The sequence below is a fragment of the Tamandua tetradactyla genome, chromosome 1 (assembly GCF_023851605.1).
Source record: "Tamandua tetradactyla isolate mTamTet1 chromosome 1, mTamTet1.pri, whole genome shotgun sequence".
NCBI classification, from domain to species: domain Eukaryota; kingdom Metazoa; phylum Chordata; class Mammalia; order Pilosa; family Myrmecophagidae; genus Tamandua; species Tamandua tetradactyla.
This window is the reverse complement of record NC_135327.1, coordinates 22796141-22811697: the sequence shown is the minus strand read 5'-3', so window position 1 is coordinate 22811697 and position 15557 is coordinate 22796141. Positions and strand designations below refer to the sequence as shown.

Sequence of the window (15557 nt, the reverse complement as noted above, 5' to 3'; positions counted from 1 at the left end):
CTCCTTCACCGGGTTTTTTCCTCTCCCCTCTTTCCCTGTTCCAGCCTGCCTCGTTCCTAGCACTCCAACATCAGCGGGGGTGAAGTGGAGGGGGAGGAGAGCGGGAAGGCATGGGGGGGGGTCATTGAAACTTGAGATCCCAGCCTTGAGGGGGGAGCACAGAGAGAGACAGAGAGACAGGAAGAGAGAGAGAGAGATTTCGGTTGCGTTTGGTTTTCCAAAGCCGGCGGCTTTGAGTGTCTGGTATTTGCGTGTGAGTGTGCGCGTGTGCGCGTGTCCGCGTGCGGTTTGCTTTTCTCCCCCCCCCACCCCCCCCCGCAGGGAGGCCGGGCTCTCACTGGACAATAAAAGGACTCGGAGGAGAAGAGGGCAGAGCAGGGCCAGTGCGGACGGGGCAGCTGGTGGGCAAGAGCACAGAGGAAGGAAGGGAAAGGGGGAAAGAATAGAGGTGAGGGGGCGTCTGGGGGGGCAGGAGGTGGTGAGAGGAAGCTGAGCAGCTGTGGTATTTGGAGCAAGTATAAATAGCCTCCTGGACAGAGCTCGGACAAACGGGTTTGCAGCTGCAGCGGCTCTGCAGGCAGGCTTGTCCACTGCAGGCTGTGGCGACGGCGGGCGCGGCGCTGGGCAGCAGGCAGGCACATTCCCTGAAGACTCTGACCCCACACCCTGCACCTCCGCTACCTCTCTGATGCCTTCCTGGAGGGCCATGCTGCTGGGCAGCCTCCTCCTCTCGGTGGCCATCGTGACTGCAGGCCAACAGAGGGCACAGGAGGCGAGCGGGCGCCGCCAGGCACACCGTGTCCAGCACGGCCAGTGCAGCTACACCTTCGTGCTGCCCGAGCCGGAGCCCTGCCTGCTGGAGCCCAAGGCCTTCAGGGGCTCCCACAGCCTGTGCAGGGACATCCCAGCCTCCACACAGTACCTGGAGGGCAGGCCTGCCCAGCGCATGCGACAGCTGGAGAAGGTGCTGAGAAACCACACGCAGTGGCTGCAGAAGGTAACGGCCGGGCCTGCGGGACTGGGGTGGGGGGGGCACTCTGTGGCCTGACAGGTGGAGGTCCCCTCCTAGTCTGTCCTTGGTCACAGATGGCCAAGCTGATGGGACGCTTGTCTCTGAATTGTGCAGATTGTTTTAATGGTGCCGAGAGAGTGGCAGGGATGCCCCACGGAGGCCACACCCCCAAAACCAGAGGCATCAGAACTGGAAACGGGCTCCCTAGCTGCCATTCATTCATTCATCCAACAGAAATTTGTTGTACTCTGACCTCATGCCAGACTCATCCTGGGTAGCTGGGGACACAACTCAAAACAGAATAGCATGTGTCCTTCTGGACACACGTTTAAGGGGGGGAAAGAGATGATAAACAATAAAAACCTGTGTCAGATGGTGACATTATAAAATGAAGGAAGGGAAGCCAGTAAGGAATATAACCAGGAGTGGCTTAGGACTCAGGTGGTCAGAGGACTTCTCAGAGGAGGTGACATTTGAAGCAAGAGAATAGATGAAATGATGAGCAGGCCACGCAGGCATCTGGAGGACTGGCGTTCTTGGCCAGGGAACCAGCAGTGCAAGGGCCGTGAGCTGGGGATGAGTCGGTGTGCCTGGGGACCGCAAGGTGGCCAGACTGGCTGGAGCGATGCCCCTGATTTGACTGTAATAGGAGACTAGGCTGTAGGGGTCAGGGTGGGTGTCAGGAGCTGGAGGAAGTGGCTGAGACCACTGCAGGCAAGAGGGATGAGGGGAAGCCTGGAGCAGGGAGGGCCTGGGCAGGGGCAGGTGTGGCCAGTCAAATCCTGGTTGCTTCTGGAGGTGGCGCAAACAGGGTCTGCTGCTGACTTAGATGAGGGGTGGGAGAGAGCGAGGAGTTGAGAACGCCCCTGCAGCTCGGACCCCAAACCAGGGTCACTGTAGCCTCTCCTGTCCTCAATCTTGCATGGGCTCGTTCTACCAGCAAACACTTTGAGCACCTCGTGTATGCCCGGCCCAGAGCGGACGTGGCAGGCCTGGCTGGGACGGGCGGAAGGCAGGGAAGGTGGCCTGTGGAGTCCAAGATGAGGCTGGCCAGCCAAGTAGGAGCTGACCAGGGGAAGAGAGTGGGCCCTGGCCGCAGGTGCAGGACATGGTCTGGGTGTAGTGGCGGGGGGGTGGGGAGGAGAGCAGATGATTTACAGGGTTTAGAATGTATAAAACAGCTGACAGCAGCTGGCAGCTAGCTGCAAGGTGAGAGCAGGAGGAGACAGGAGTAGTCCCTGAGGTTCCTTTTTAATGAGGGGTTTCCAAATACTTTAAATCACGCATCCAATCAGTAAAAATTGTTTGCTCCCCCGATACATGCATATTTATTTAATGTTCATGTGATATGCTCAGTATTAATATGATATATACAGGGTATGACGCAGACAAAAATGGAACTTTAAAAGCTGATGTATGAAATCATGTAAATTGAAGTTCTGATCATTTCCTCCTGTTTTCTAAAGGATTGTCTTGTGCTGCCTCTGGGTTTATCCATCCCCGAGGTGGAGGGTCTGTACTATACATGCCTAACCAAACTGCTTCTTACACACACTCACATACACACTCATGCACACCCAGGCTCACATACATGCTCTTGCTCACACCTATACACACTCATATTCACACATGCTCACATACTCATGTTCACACATATATTTGTGTACACACACTCGCATACACACTCATGCTCACACCCATTCACATACATGTACACACACTCACCCTCCTGTCTTCATCCCTGCCCTGGCCTCCCCCTCAGGCCCTCGCTCACCATCTTCCCAGGGACCCTTCCCACTTGCCCTCCCACCCACTGGCCCTGCAGCACTTGGCTCAGCCACCCTCCCACCCCCATGGCCCCCTCCAGGAAGCTCCTTGCCTCATGTACAGGAGCCCAGTCCAGCGCAGACACCATGTCACTCTGCAATCTGTGTGTGTTTCTTTGGACAGCTGTTTCCGAGGCCTACCAGGGCCATTTCAAGTCTTGCCCCCTCCTCAAGCCTCCATCTTCACTTCCCACCCACCCGTCTTCTCACCAGACCATGGACGTCCTACTTCCACAAGAAGTAGAGGCTGCGGGCAGAGAGGCTGCTCAGCTGCCCACCCTACATCTGCAGGTTCACCCATGTATCCACCAGTCCCCAGAGCCTTTCTTCAGTCTCAGAGAAAAGAGGTTCCCTCACAGCCAAGGCCATCCCTCCCTCCTAGGTTTAAGAACCATCTCCCACAGCTCCTCAGCCTCCTTAAACCAGCTGTCCCCTCCTGCACCTCCAAACCTTCTTCTCTGCTGGTTCTTCCTCTGTGTTTAATTACACCAAGGTCTCTCCCATGTTAAAAAAGAAGGAAGTGGAAGATGAGGAAGATGAGGGGGGAAACAAGCTCTTCTCCTGCCCCATATTCTTCCTCTGCTTCCTCATTTCCTTTTTACTCCTTTCCCAAGACTACCTCCCACCTCCCAGGCAACAAACCCAGTGGCCACGGCTCAGCCTTCACCTCACTTGACCTCTTGAGAAATGTAATATTGGGGGCCAAGACCATCCTTCCAGAAACTTTCTCCATCAGCAAGTCCTTACCTGAAAACACACCTGCTCTGACCACTTCTCCTACCTACAACCCCCACCCCCCACCCTGGTCCAGCCACCACCCTCTCCCCCCTGGAAGATTATCATGGCTGACTTCCTGGGGTCCCTACTTCCACCCTGGAATAGGATGGGTGTCCATTGTCCACTCAGTCAGAAGGATCCTGTTAAAACCTAAGGTAGATCCAGCCCTTCTCTGCTTGAAAACCTTCCCGGGGTTCCCATCATCAGAATAAAAGCCCAAACCCTAATTCCTTGGAGCAACCCAGGACACCCATGTGGCTCACCTCTCACCCCCACCTCAAGTCTCAGTGCAAATGTTGCCTCCTCAGAGAAGCCCTCCTTGGCTCACTATTTAAACTATCCATCCTCCTCTTTGCTCTCTATCTGTTCACCTAGGTTGGGTTTTTCTTTATCACTGTCTGACATTCTTATATGCAATTCTTTGTGGATGGTTCTGTCTAGTCTGTGAGCTCCAGGAGAGCAGGGGTCATGTCTGTTTTGTTCACTGCTGGGTTCCCAGGGCCTCGAATAGTGCCTGGCACATAGTAGGTGTTCAATGAATGTCTGTTGAAGGAAGGAAGGAATGCTCTTCTCATCCCAAGCCCCCCTGCTGCTCCCTCCCCACCCTTAAATGTTGATGTTTTCCAGGATTGAGTCTGAGTCTTTTTTAATTTTCATACCTCCTGGCACTGCCACCCCCACCCTCCCCTGCCCCCAGTGTTGCCCTGATCACTCCTGAGCACCATCTCCATCCTGCTCTGGGATGGCACCAAATTGGCATCTGACAGGTCCAGGGCCCCCAGCCCGCAACCTTGGCTTCTCCTGGAAATCTCCCCTCTGAGGGTCCCTGGGTGGGTATCTCAACTCCAGGCCACATGAACCCTGCTCCTTCCCCCCCCCCCAACCATGCTCATGCCACCTCTCTCCTTTGAGTGCATCACCGCCCACTTGACAGGCTGGCGTGCAGCGCTGGGGGTCCCTGTACCCCCACCTTGCCCTGGATGGCAGGAGCTATCCGTCCCACCACCCTGCTGCTCTCGTCACCATCCTCCTCTCTTTTCTGCCACTGCCCTGGCACAGGTCTTGGCTCCTCTCGCCTGGACACTGCCACCCCTCCCACCTGGTTCCCTGCCGCACATCTCATCCTGTCAGCCACCTCTGAATCCCCTGGGTGCCTGGAGCTCAGGAGGTATTCTTGACCCCATGGGTAGATTTGAGGGGATGGCTTTTGGTGTCAGAAGGACCGACCTGTAGTGGCTTGTCCTCCCTGGGTGTCCCTCCACCTCCTGGCCTAACAGCCATGCCTGTGTCACCATAGCGCCCCTGGGACTGAGGAGCCCTGATGTGGGGGTCAGGCCAACCTGGACTCACAGGAGCATGATCTCTGTTCCCCCATCTGCAAAGTAGAGAAAACAACAGTGTCTTGGGGATGGCTGGGCGGGCGAGTGAGAGCACTCGCACGTGGCCCTCAGATTGCTGCCTGGCTCCAGTACATGCCTTGGAAACCTATGGGTGAGCTCACGCGTACAGGAACACCGCCGTGTGCTTTTATTTAATTCCGTGCAATCTCTAGTTTGAGCCTCGGCACCACTGGGCAGGGGAACCTCAATCTTGGTCAAGTCAGGGTTTCCACTTCCTGGTTGCAGGGACCCTCAGGGCCGAGTGTCCCCATCCTTGCCGGCATCCTCGGAGGGGGTCCCCCGTCCTGCCCAGTCTGTGGCCCCATTCCAGCAGGTGGTGGCTGCACCATTTCCTGGGTAAGGGGTCCCTTGGGTCAAACCTCCCGGTGTTCAAGTTGCTGCCAGGTCACCCTGGGCCCATGGAGCTTACACAGATCAGACCCTTCACCCTAAACACCTGGCTGTCACTTCCCCCTGGGTCCTGTCGCTTTCTTGGCAGCAGCATAGCCCGGAAGACGGCAGCCCCAAGTCTGGAATCCAGCTGCTGGGGGTTGAGTTCCAGTTCTACACCCTCTTAGCTGTGTGATCTGGAGCCTCTCTGAGCCTCGGTTTCCTCACCTGTGCAACGGTGTGATAACACTACCTACCGCTCTCAGGATTTAATGAGACAATGCACCTGAAACCCTTTATCCTGGTGCCAGGGATGTAGCAAACTCTCAGGAATTGCCGTCTGTCTCCAGTGGGGACCCTCCCTGGAGTAGAGACACCAGTTCTGCAAGGCCTGGATCCCTGGACCAGTGTCCTTCCTCCCCCGAGTTGAGGGCTCTCACCCCAACTCTCCCCGCCCAGTCCAGGGATGTTTGCTGCCTACCGTGGCCCAGCCTTCCTCCAGTTCTCCCTGCATTCTCCTGGCCTCGGCATATCTCAGTCTTTGAAACTCAAAAGCCGCTTCTTGGCTCCTGCTGTAATATCCCAGAAAAGAGAAAGAAAAAAGGAAAAAAAAGGGTTTCAAACTATTCTTATCCAATAGCACTATCCCCCTTACCCTCGTCACCATTAGAACTGACCCGAATGGGACGGAAGTCCATTTTCTGACCTCCCAGCCAGAGGCTCTCAGCGAGACCCCACCCACCACCCATCGCCTGTTCTGGGGGACACAGGAAGGGAATGAGGCCTGATAGCCTGGCTCCCAACTCCCCCCACCTCCATCCCACTGTTGGGAGCTGTCCTTTGTACCGCCAGGGCACAAGCGAGGAAACTGAGGCAGACAGGGGAAGTGTCGTGCTCAGGGCACACGGCAGTGAGAGCCAACCTGGACTCTCCTTGCAGACTCCAGTTTGTCTCTCCTCACTCAGGAAAGTGTCAGGGAGGCGGGGAGGCAGGGAGGGAGCCTGCGAGAGAGTGGGGTGCTTCCTTCTGCCTCCAAATTCCCAACCTCCCAGTTACCAACTCTCCTCTCCCCAAGCACAGCTGGCTGGTGTCCTGACACCTTGCTGGGAGAGCATGCCGCAGGGGACCAGCCCTAGCCCCACCCCTCCCCTGCACCCTCTCCGTTCCCTGCTTTCTCCCTGGAGAGCCTCTGCCCCAATGCCTCTTGTCTGAAATCCACTCGATGCGCTGCGCATAGGTCTTGGCTCCACTCCACCCTCTCTGGGGGGAAAGCTGCAGCCAGGAATGGTGAGGCGGGGACAGAGCCAGCTGGCACACCCGCTTCCCTGGCCAGCCCGAGCGATGGTCACGTGGCCTTAGGGTCTCGCCTCCCAGTCCAGTGGCCCAGCGCCCACCTGTGAGATGCCGCCAGGTGCTGCCATGAAGGGGAGGGGGGCAGAGCAGGTGGGGCATCCACCCACAGCAGGGGCTTGGCCAACGCTCACTCCTGTCCCTAATCCTCTCGGCCAGGAGGAGCCATGCTCTGTCCTGTCCCTGCGTCCCCCCAGAGGGACCCATTGTGCAGATGAAGAGACAGGAAAATGAGGACCGGACAAGTCCCCAGGCTTCCCAGTCACCCCTGGCTACCCCCAGCCACCTGAGGGCCGCAAGCTTCCCCTGAGCCTCGGAGCCCCCGGGCCTGACTGGAAGCCGCAGTCCCTCAGCTTTCTCGGCTGTTCAGCTCACTCTTTCTGCCTGTCTCCCTGTCTTTCTCTCTCGTTGTCCCTTCTTTCAGCCTGTCTCTTTCTATCTCTGTGTCTCTCTGACTCCCTTGGAGCCCCTCTTTGTTTCTCTCACTTCGTATTTCTATCTCTGGGGCTGCCTCTGCCCCTCTCTGCCTCCCGCACCCTTGCCCTGCATCTGTCCCTGCCCCCCTCTCAGGGCCTCTGCCCTAACCATTAGGCAGCCGCTCCCCACTCCTTGGGTGTCCACACTAGCATTCCCAGGACACACAGGCCAGATGGCTGGTGCCACCCCTCAGCCAGGCAGCTCACCAGGGGGTCTTTCTCCAACGCCTCCTGCACCCAAAGCCAAGCGGGGAGTGGTCAGGGGCTGGGCAGGGCCCTCCCAGCCTGGCACGCCCCCAGCCTCCACCGTTCACTCCTGGGCCCTAATGTCAACCCTCAGAATAGCTGGGCTCCCGCCTCGCCCAGCTGGACGAGGGTCAACAGCACGCCCAGTGGGAGCACAGCATGGGGTCCTGGCCCAGCCCCTGACCCTCCCAAACTGGCCTGGGACTCCCTGGGGACCCGGCCTCCCCATGCTGCCCATAAATTCTTGGCATTTTCATCCTCAGTTATCCAAACAAGAAATGAAGCTTGGTTATCGGACAAAATGCTTCGGGGGTTGATTTTCTAACCTCACTGCTGGCTCTTTTCTAAGCAATTTGGGGTTGGGGGATGGGGTGAGGTTAGAACAGCATCTGCTTCTTGGAGAAATGGGATTAATTCTCTAAGAAGGGGTCCTGGAAGTGGCTGGGACAGATGCCCCCAGACTAGGATGACCAGCTGCTCGGCGCCTGGGATGGGGCCAGGGGAGCAGCCCCGGCGTGGTCCCTCGCAGGGCTTTCCCCAGATGGATGGGTTTGTTTGCTCAAGTGTCTTGACAAGGTCAACCCGCAGGGGCCGGGCTGCCTGTCTCTGGCCTTTCCTCCCAGGCTCAAGTGCTTGGCAGTCTAGGATATGAACAGGCCCTCTCCTCCTTCTCCTCCTTGGGCAGGAAATGTGAGGAAACAGGCCCAGGTCTGCCCCAAGCCTGCCCCTCCAGGCCGGACTCCGGTCTCTGACCATTTGATTAACTTTTGGAGTCGGCTGTGAAATGTCTGAAATGGGCCCCAAGAGGTAGGCTGGGAGTCTGGGGCGGGCTGAGCAGCGGTCAAGGGGTCAGGTTCCAGCAGTGCCACTGACCAGCGGTGACAGATGTCACCTACATCGATTTGGCCCTCTAAAAACAGACGTCAAAGTCTGCCCTGCCTCCGAGAGGGAGTGTAAGGACAAAGATTGCAAAATCCACGGCCGGCTCTTGTTAAGCACTTACTGCATGCTGGACGCTGTCCAGTGTCTTTGTGAGATTATTGTGTCTAATGCGGCCAGTGACTCTGTAGGGTAAGTGAAATTGTCCACACTAGTTAACAGATGAGGGAAACTGAGGCATGGAGAGGTTTAGTGACTTGCCCAAAGTCACGTGGTTAGGGAGGGTGATATCAGAATTCCACCCCACAGCAGTGCCCACACTCTCACCCGCAGCCTACGCCACTGTGCAGCTCGGTCCCAGGCAGGCACTGGGGGCCACAATGAGAGCCAGAGAAGCTCACGGGCCCCTGGCCACCAACAGGGGCACTAAAAGCTGCTGATTTTTTCCCTTCCTCCACGACCCCCTCAGCCAGGGAGACCTTCCCTGAGGTTCTTCTGCTGGAAAAGATCAGACAAAGCCACACCCAGAGTGGGTGGCCCTTGAGAGAGGAGGGGACCCTGGAATGTCCAGCTGGACGTTTTCACCATCACACTCCCCACCCTTGGCTGGGGCCTGGGGGTAAATCCCAAAGAAGCGGAATATGGGCCTGGGCCCCAACTGCCTCACTTTGAAATCTGGCTCTACTGCTTGCTGCCTGTGGGTCTCAATCACTTTACCTCTACGTGCCTCAGTTTCCTCATCTGTGAAATAGGACACCAGTAGAAGCCACTTCATAGATCATGATGAGATTAAATGTGGTAACACGCATGCAGGGCTTGGTGCAGTGTCTGGCCCACGGTAAGAGTTCAATAAACGTCAGCTGTGGGTAACTCGTGGGATGTGCAAGGCAGGGGAAAGGGAATCCTTTTTGGTGTCAGCGCAGAGTTCCAACGTCCTGTCTCGTGTGGTTTCAGGAAATCTCCTTTGTGTCCTCCCTGGGCCTCAGTTTCCTCACCTTCAAAGTAGGGGTCATGATAGCAAGAATCTCAGGTGAGGACAAAGTATGGCAAAGCCTGCAGGGATCGTCTGTGCTGAAAGCAGAGCCGCCTCCCCTGGGGCAGGAGGGCAGGGCCTCAGAACTGGAAGCCTGAGGAGCCCCGCGGCCCTCACTTCCGACTCCAGCCCAACACCACCTTTGAACTACCCCATGCAGTATGGTCACCAAGCAGGCAGAAGAGGGACAATTTCCAAGCAGCAGGAAGACTGCCTCTGAGTCCACCAGGGCCAGAGCTGGGCAGCAAGAAGGGGCTACAAATGTGGCAGCTTGGACTTCTCCCCGCAGGGTCCTGCAGACCTGTCTTCACTCATTCTTCCTCTTGCCCATGACCTCGTTTCTTTTCTCAGCTTTTTCCTAATTTTCTGTGTGCAAAATGTGAGAAATGTGGAAGCATGTGAAGATGCAGAGGGAAAAAAAAATCCCTTGTCATCCCAAACCCCTGATAGCCTCCTGGCCAATTTCCTTGCAGTTTTTTTTCTATGCAGTTTAAATTTGTTACTGAAATGCTTTAAATGTATGAGAAGGAAGAAAGAGAAAACAAACAAAATCCCTCATTCCCACCACCGTGGCTTAAGAAAACCTCACCAATTCCCTGTGTCCCCTCCCCCGCCTCCTTCCCGGCCACAGAGACCTACCCTGAATTGGGGGGGGTGATAAACTCTTACTCCAGGGGTTTCCTTCCCTAATCAAAATATTTCTTTCATATATAAATGGTGTGATGCCATTGGCATCTTGGCATCTTTCTACAACTTACTTTCATTTGCTTAACCTTTTATTTGTGAGATTTATAGCTCTGCAAATGTGAGATAGGCCTGAGCCTCAGGTTTTCCATCTGTAAACTGGGAATGATGGTGACTGCATGCCTGGGATTGCCAGGAGCCCCAAATGACTAGTGGATGCTGAGGTCTGGGGCCCAGGCTGGTGCCACATCAGACACAGGGAAGCAAGAGGCTCTGATTGTTTTTCTCTCTTCTGAGCTGACTGTACTGCCGTGGCTAATACTTCTACGGGGCGTTCTCAGTGCCAGGCCCTGGCATGAGTTTTATAAATGTCAACTCATTAAACTTCACAACACCTTAAAAGAGGAGGGCTGCTATGATCCCCCGTTTACTGTGGGGAAACTGAGGCCCAGGGAGACGGGTGGTTTGAACCTAGGCAGGCTGGCTCCAGAGCTCACACTCGTAACCACCACCCAGACCACCTCTCTAGGGACTCCACTTTTCAGACAGTGTCACTGAGCCTGGGCAGGGGCCGTGACTCAACCACATCCACCCCGTGGTCAGTGGCAGGGACTAGACTGGAACTCAGGCGCCTGCACCCAGCTGAGGATGTTTTCTGCTTCTCCCCTCCAGCGAAGAGAAGACACACAGTGCCATGAACCCCATGGCAAGTCCACATGTCCTTACATTCCTGAATTACACACACTCCTGAATTTACATTGCTGGTAATAGTGGTCATTTCCCGGTCACTTAACCATCCCCTCCACCGACGTCTATATGTATCAATAATCAATAAGATAGTCCTTTTCCTCCCAGAGCAGTTGGGGGTGGGATGGTAGGACACTAACCAAGTATCCTCTCATATATAATGATGGACCATGATACGTACCCTGAAGGAGGGATCCATGTGTGCCCTAGGAGTGGGTAATGGAAGAGGGGAGGTTCCTGAACTTATTGGGGTGCAGGTGCCGGAAGGAAGGAAAGAGCTGAGATTTAAAGGGTGGGTTAGCAGTTCCTAAGTGAGGAAGGGAAGGGAAAAGTATTCCAGGCAAAGGGAACGGCAAGTGCAAAGGCACTGGAGTAGCACGGAGCACGGTGATTTGGAAGAAGTGAAAGGCATTCAGGGTGGCTGTGCTGCAGAAAGCCAGAACAGTGTGGCCAAGACAAGGCTGGAACAGTCATCAGGAATGAGACCAGACCTTCCTGAAGCTGACCCCTCTCTTGCCACCTTCTGCCCTGTCTCCACAGGGGTTCGCTCTGTGCTGGGCAGTGGCTGTGGGCGTCTGGACCTGCTCCCCGCTCCCCACCTGCCCTGACCCTATCTCAGTCACCCCATTCAAGAGGTCAGTCTTGGCCACCAAGGACACAAGGTGGGTGAGGAGAAGGAGCTCAGCCACTGGAATCAAATGCTAGTCAAGCAGCTGTGTGATGTGGGCAGGGTGCTTGGCCTCTCTGAGCCTTCGGTCACTTGTTTGACAAATGGGAAGAATCAGCCTTTCCTCTGGGCACTGAGGATCAGCTGAGAGAAAAATGACACACTGGAGCTGCGCAGGCAGGAAAGCCTGGGGCCACGTGGGCAGATGCCCTGGGGAAGCCTCTCTCTGCCTGGAACATGCTTTGCTCTATTTCCCTGAGATTGGATCAGAGCAGGCAGGTGGGCAGGCTGCTAGCACAGGACCACACCAGCCAAGGAGAACCTGCAGAAGCACGGCTTGATAGAATGGCTCCCAGACAGGTTCAGCCTGAGTTCAAATCCTGGGCTCACCCTGAGGAGCTGCCTGCTCTTGTCTTATCTGCAAAATGGGTTGACAATAGCACCTGCTCCCGAGGCAATTACAAGGTTTTACTATACATAGTGGTTAGAGCAGGTCCCTGCACATAGTCAGTATTCAGCAAGTGTTTGCCAAACAAAACATGGACACCACCACCACTTGTGCGGCCAGTAGGTGAGGGACAGCAAGAGATGTGCTGCTTCACCTCCTCTCAATAAAACTTCCAATTTCTGTACAGGGAAGAATAAGGAGGATCGGTCTGCTGAGCCCCACTTTAGTCAAACCTCCCACCCTCAGGGTTAGTCACAAACACAAAGGAATAGTGGGGTGTAGCGGGGTCATCTAAAGAGGTCAGGACCTGGCAGCCCCTCCCTACCTCCTGGCACGGCCCCCCCAGTCCAAATAGCAAAGGCAGGCCTGGCTCCCCATCCCTTGGCAGCCCCCAGCACATCTCAGTTTCTCCCGGTGGCCTCTTTACCTGGGACCAGCACTGGGTGCTGGCGAGGCAAGGCGAGGCTCAGCAGGCAGGACAGGTGCAAAACTCCAACAAATAGTAACAAGCACCCACTCTGTGCCAAGCTCTGCGCTAGGCCCCAGGGCTACTGCAGTGACCGAAACACATGAGAATCCAGCCCCAGCGGAGCATCAATTCCCTCGGTGAAGAGGAAACAATTAGCCCCAGTGCCGATGAGGCCACTGAGGGTCAGAGAAGCCCCAGGAAGGGAATGGCAATGTGACTTGAGCAAGTCCCTGCCTTGGGTGGCCGTGCTCGGGGCCAGACTCGACTCAGGCTGCAGAGGACATTTGGAAAAGCAGGGAAGTGTGATTCGAGCTGAGGGTTAAAAAGCTCGGTTCCATGAGAGGCTGCTGGTCCCTGGTTCTCCCCACCCCTGGCACCCTGACAACTTGCTCTGCTCACTCTGAGCCTTGACCTGGAAGGAAAGTGACTGCACGTCTCACAGGAAAACAGCCCAGGGCAGCTGGACTGGCTACTCAGAGAAAACTAAACAGCCTGGGTCTGCTTGGATCACAAGCAGGTGGGGTCAGGACCTGGGGAGGGTCTAGAGGACAGGGTTGCAAAGCAAGACAGAGTAGGAGGGGCCAACCCTGGGTCTTCGGGCTCCCCAGCCACAAAGTTGCTTCCATACTAAAATTGAGGAAACTGCGGCCTGGGGATGGTGGCAGGGATGTGACGTATCCCGTAAAAGGAGAAGAAACTGGAAGCAAGAGCGCCTGACCTCTGGCAACTCTGGAAAAGCCATGTATGAGTCATCTACTGCTGCGTAACAAATTGCCCTAAAACATTTAGCAGCTTAAAATAGCAATAAACATTTGTGATCTCTCAAGTTTCTGAGAGTCAGGAATTTGGAAGCTGCTTAGCGGGGTAGTTGGGGCTTGGTTTATTCATGTTGTTGCACTTGTACTTGTGTCACCTGGGGAAGGAGAATCTGCCCCCAAGCTGGCTCCCTCTCTGGCTGGCCAGCTGGTGCTGGCTGTGGCCGGGAGCCTCCCTGCCTGAGGGTCCTCAGGGCATGGCAGCCAGCTTCCCCCAGAGCTAGTGGTCCAGGAGAAGCCGGGCTGAAAGGACCTGGATATAGGAAGTTAAGCTCTGTCATTTCTATGACACCCTATTGGCCCTGACAGTCGGGGAGGGAGGGATGGGAAGGGGGCAGGCTATACGGGGGTTTAAATATCTCAAGGTAGGGCTCTAGGTGTTCTGTAGAGCCCCAAGGACTGGATTCAAACCCAGCCTCTGTCACTCGCAGGCGACGTGAGAGCCTCCTTTGTCCTCATCTGTGAAATGGGGACAGTGAGAGAGCCCAGGACGAAAGGCGACGTATTTGTAAGGCCTCAGCACTGCACCTGGCATCTAGTAGTGCCTCTGGCAATTGGGAAGACTTCGTGCAGTGATGAGGCCCGAGGCCTGCTCCGCTCACTGCCCTCTCCCCGGCACCCGGCCGAGATCCTGGCACCTCACATAGTCTGTGGAACAGATGCATGAGGGCTGAGACTGGATCTTATTCACTTCTAGAACATTCCTCCTGCAGGTAGCCCAGGCTGGCTTCCTTCCTTCCTGAGGGCCTCCCTCTGCTTCTATCCTGTAAACACTCCTCCAGGAGCTTCAATCTCTGCTCATATTTCTTCCATTTTCTTTCCCACCTTTGACCAGTTGCCTTCCTGGCCTCTGCGACCTCCACCCTCTCGGGGAGCTCCGCAGTGGCAGGGGCCAGGCCGGAGAAGTCCAGGCTTGTCTCTAGCAATCATACTATTAACTCAGTGGCAATCTGGAGCCCCGTACATGAAACTGACCCATTTGTTCTTTCCACAAATATTTATCGAGCACCTCATATGTGCCCAGCATGTGGGCTCAGGGGACACAATCATGGACAAGGAAGGTGAACCCTCCACCCCTGAGGCGGATATTCCAGTGGGGGCAATGGTCAAGCAGCAAATAACTGACCGCAGTAATTTCAGATGGCACAAAGCGCCGTGAAGAAATCACGCTGGACGCTGTGACAGTCTCGGTGGGTGGCCAAGGAAAGTTTCTTGGAGGAGGTGACCTGAAAGTCAGAAGGAGGCGGACTAGGGCGCACCGCTGGTTCAGTGGTGGAACGTTTGCCGTCCATGCGGGAGACCCAGGTTCAATTCCCAGACCAGAAAAATAAAAAGGAGGCTGATGAGAGGGCAGGGTGCTGCTGAGGTAGGGGGTGTAGATGCGTGTTAGGGGACAGGTGGACCTCTCTCTCTGGCTCCTGTGGCCCCCTCTGCAGACCCCCAGACCCCTCCTCCAAATGCAGCATGGAAAACTGGGCAGTTTGGTAGCAGCAGTCAGAGCAAACTGTACACAGCCTTAACCCCAACATTTCCACTTTTCAGGGTACACCTCACATGCAGCCTTGCACCAATGCTAAATGCCCAGGGTACAAGGACGTCCCAGCGGCCCCGTTTGAGGTGGCAGTGGATTGGAAGCAACCTAGAAGTTTATCTGTAGGAGCCCAGAGTCCATAATATTAGGAATATTATGCAGCTGTTAAAGCACTGTTGGCCAATCTCCAAAGTGTATTAAGTAAAAAGAAGCAAGGTGCAGGCAGGGGAGATAACGTTCTAATGGGATAAAAGGAGGGGGGAGGTGGCAGAACATGAAGTACTCACCACTGGTAGACACACAGAGTTTCTCTGGAAGAAAACCCAGAACTCCTGTGGTGAGCTGTGGGTTGGGGGGCCGTGGGCTGAAAGGGGTGGGAGGAGGTTTGTATTTTATTCTCCACCCTTTGGTTCCTTGGAATTTTGAACAGTGTGCTAATACCACCCATTTGGAAAAAATTAAACTTGCAAAAATTTACTTTTAAATTAAAACACTCATGTAAAGCCATCCAAACTCTGACATTTCAGATTTTACACGGGTCCGGACTGAACCCGGCCACTAGCCACTGTGGGTGGCCTCAGCCAGGTCACTTCCCCGAGCGAGGTCTCAGTTTCCCCATCTGCAAATGGGACCGAGCTGGGTGGTCCCTGGGGGTATTCCCGCCCATCCTCTGCTCCCCCTATTCCTTCCCACGTGAGCCCCCCGGCCTTTGCTGGAGCCCTCTCCCCTTTCATCACCGGGCCAAGCTCCAGTCCCCGCCCCACCTCCTTCCCCTGCCCCCCACAGGGCTGGGTTCAGCCTGTCAGTTTCCCTCTAAGTCCCACCCAC

The 15557-nt window shown here is 55.6% G+C and overlaps 1 protein-coding gene across 1 annotated transcript in view; it reads left to right on the top strand.

The window, feature by feature from the left end:
* Positions 1–438: 438 nt before the first annotated feature.
* The window catches only part of ANGPT4 (angiopoietin 4), a 48020-nt gene continuing 32901 nt past the window's right edge, over positions 439–15557 (top strand). The window contains exon 1 of the mRNA XM_077112108.1: positions 439–997. Within this exon, the coding sequence (XP_076968223.1) occupies positions 689–997 (309 nt within the window). The 5' untranslated portion in view covers positions 439–688. The remainder of the gene's footprint in view (positions 998–15557) is intronic.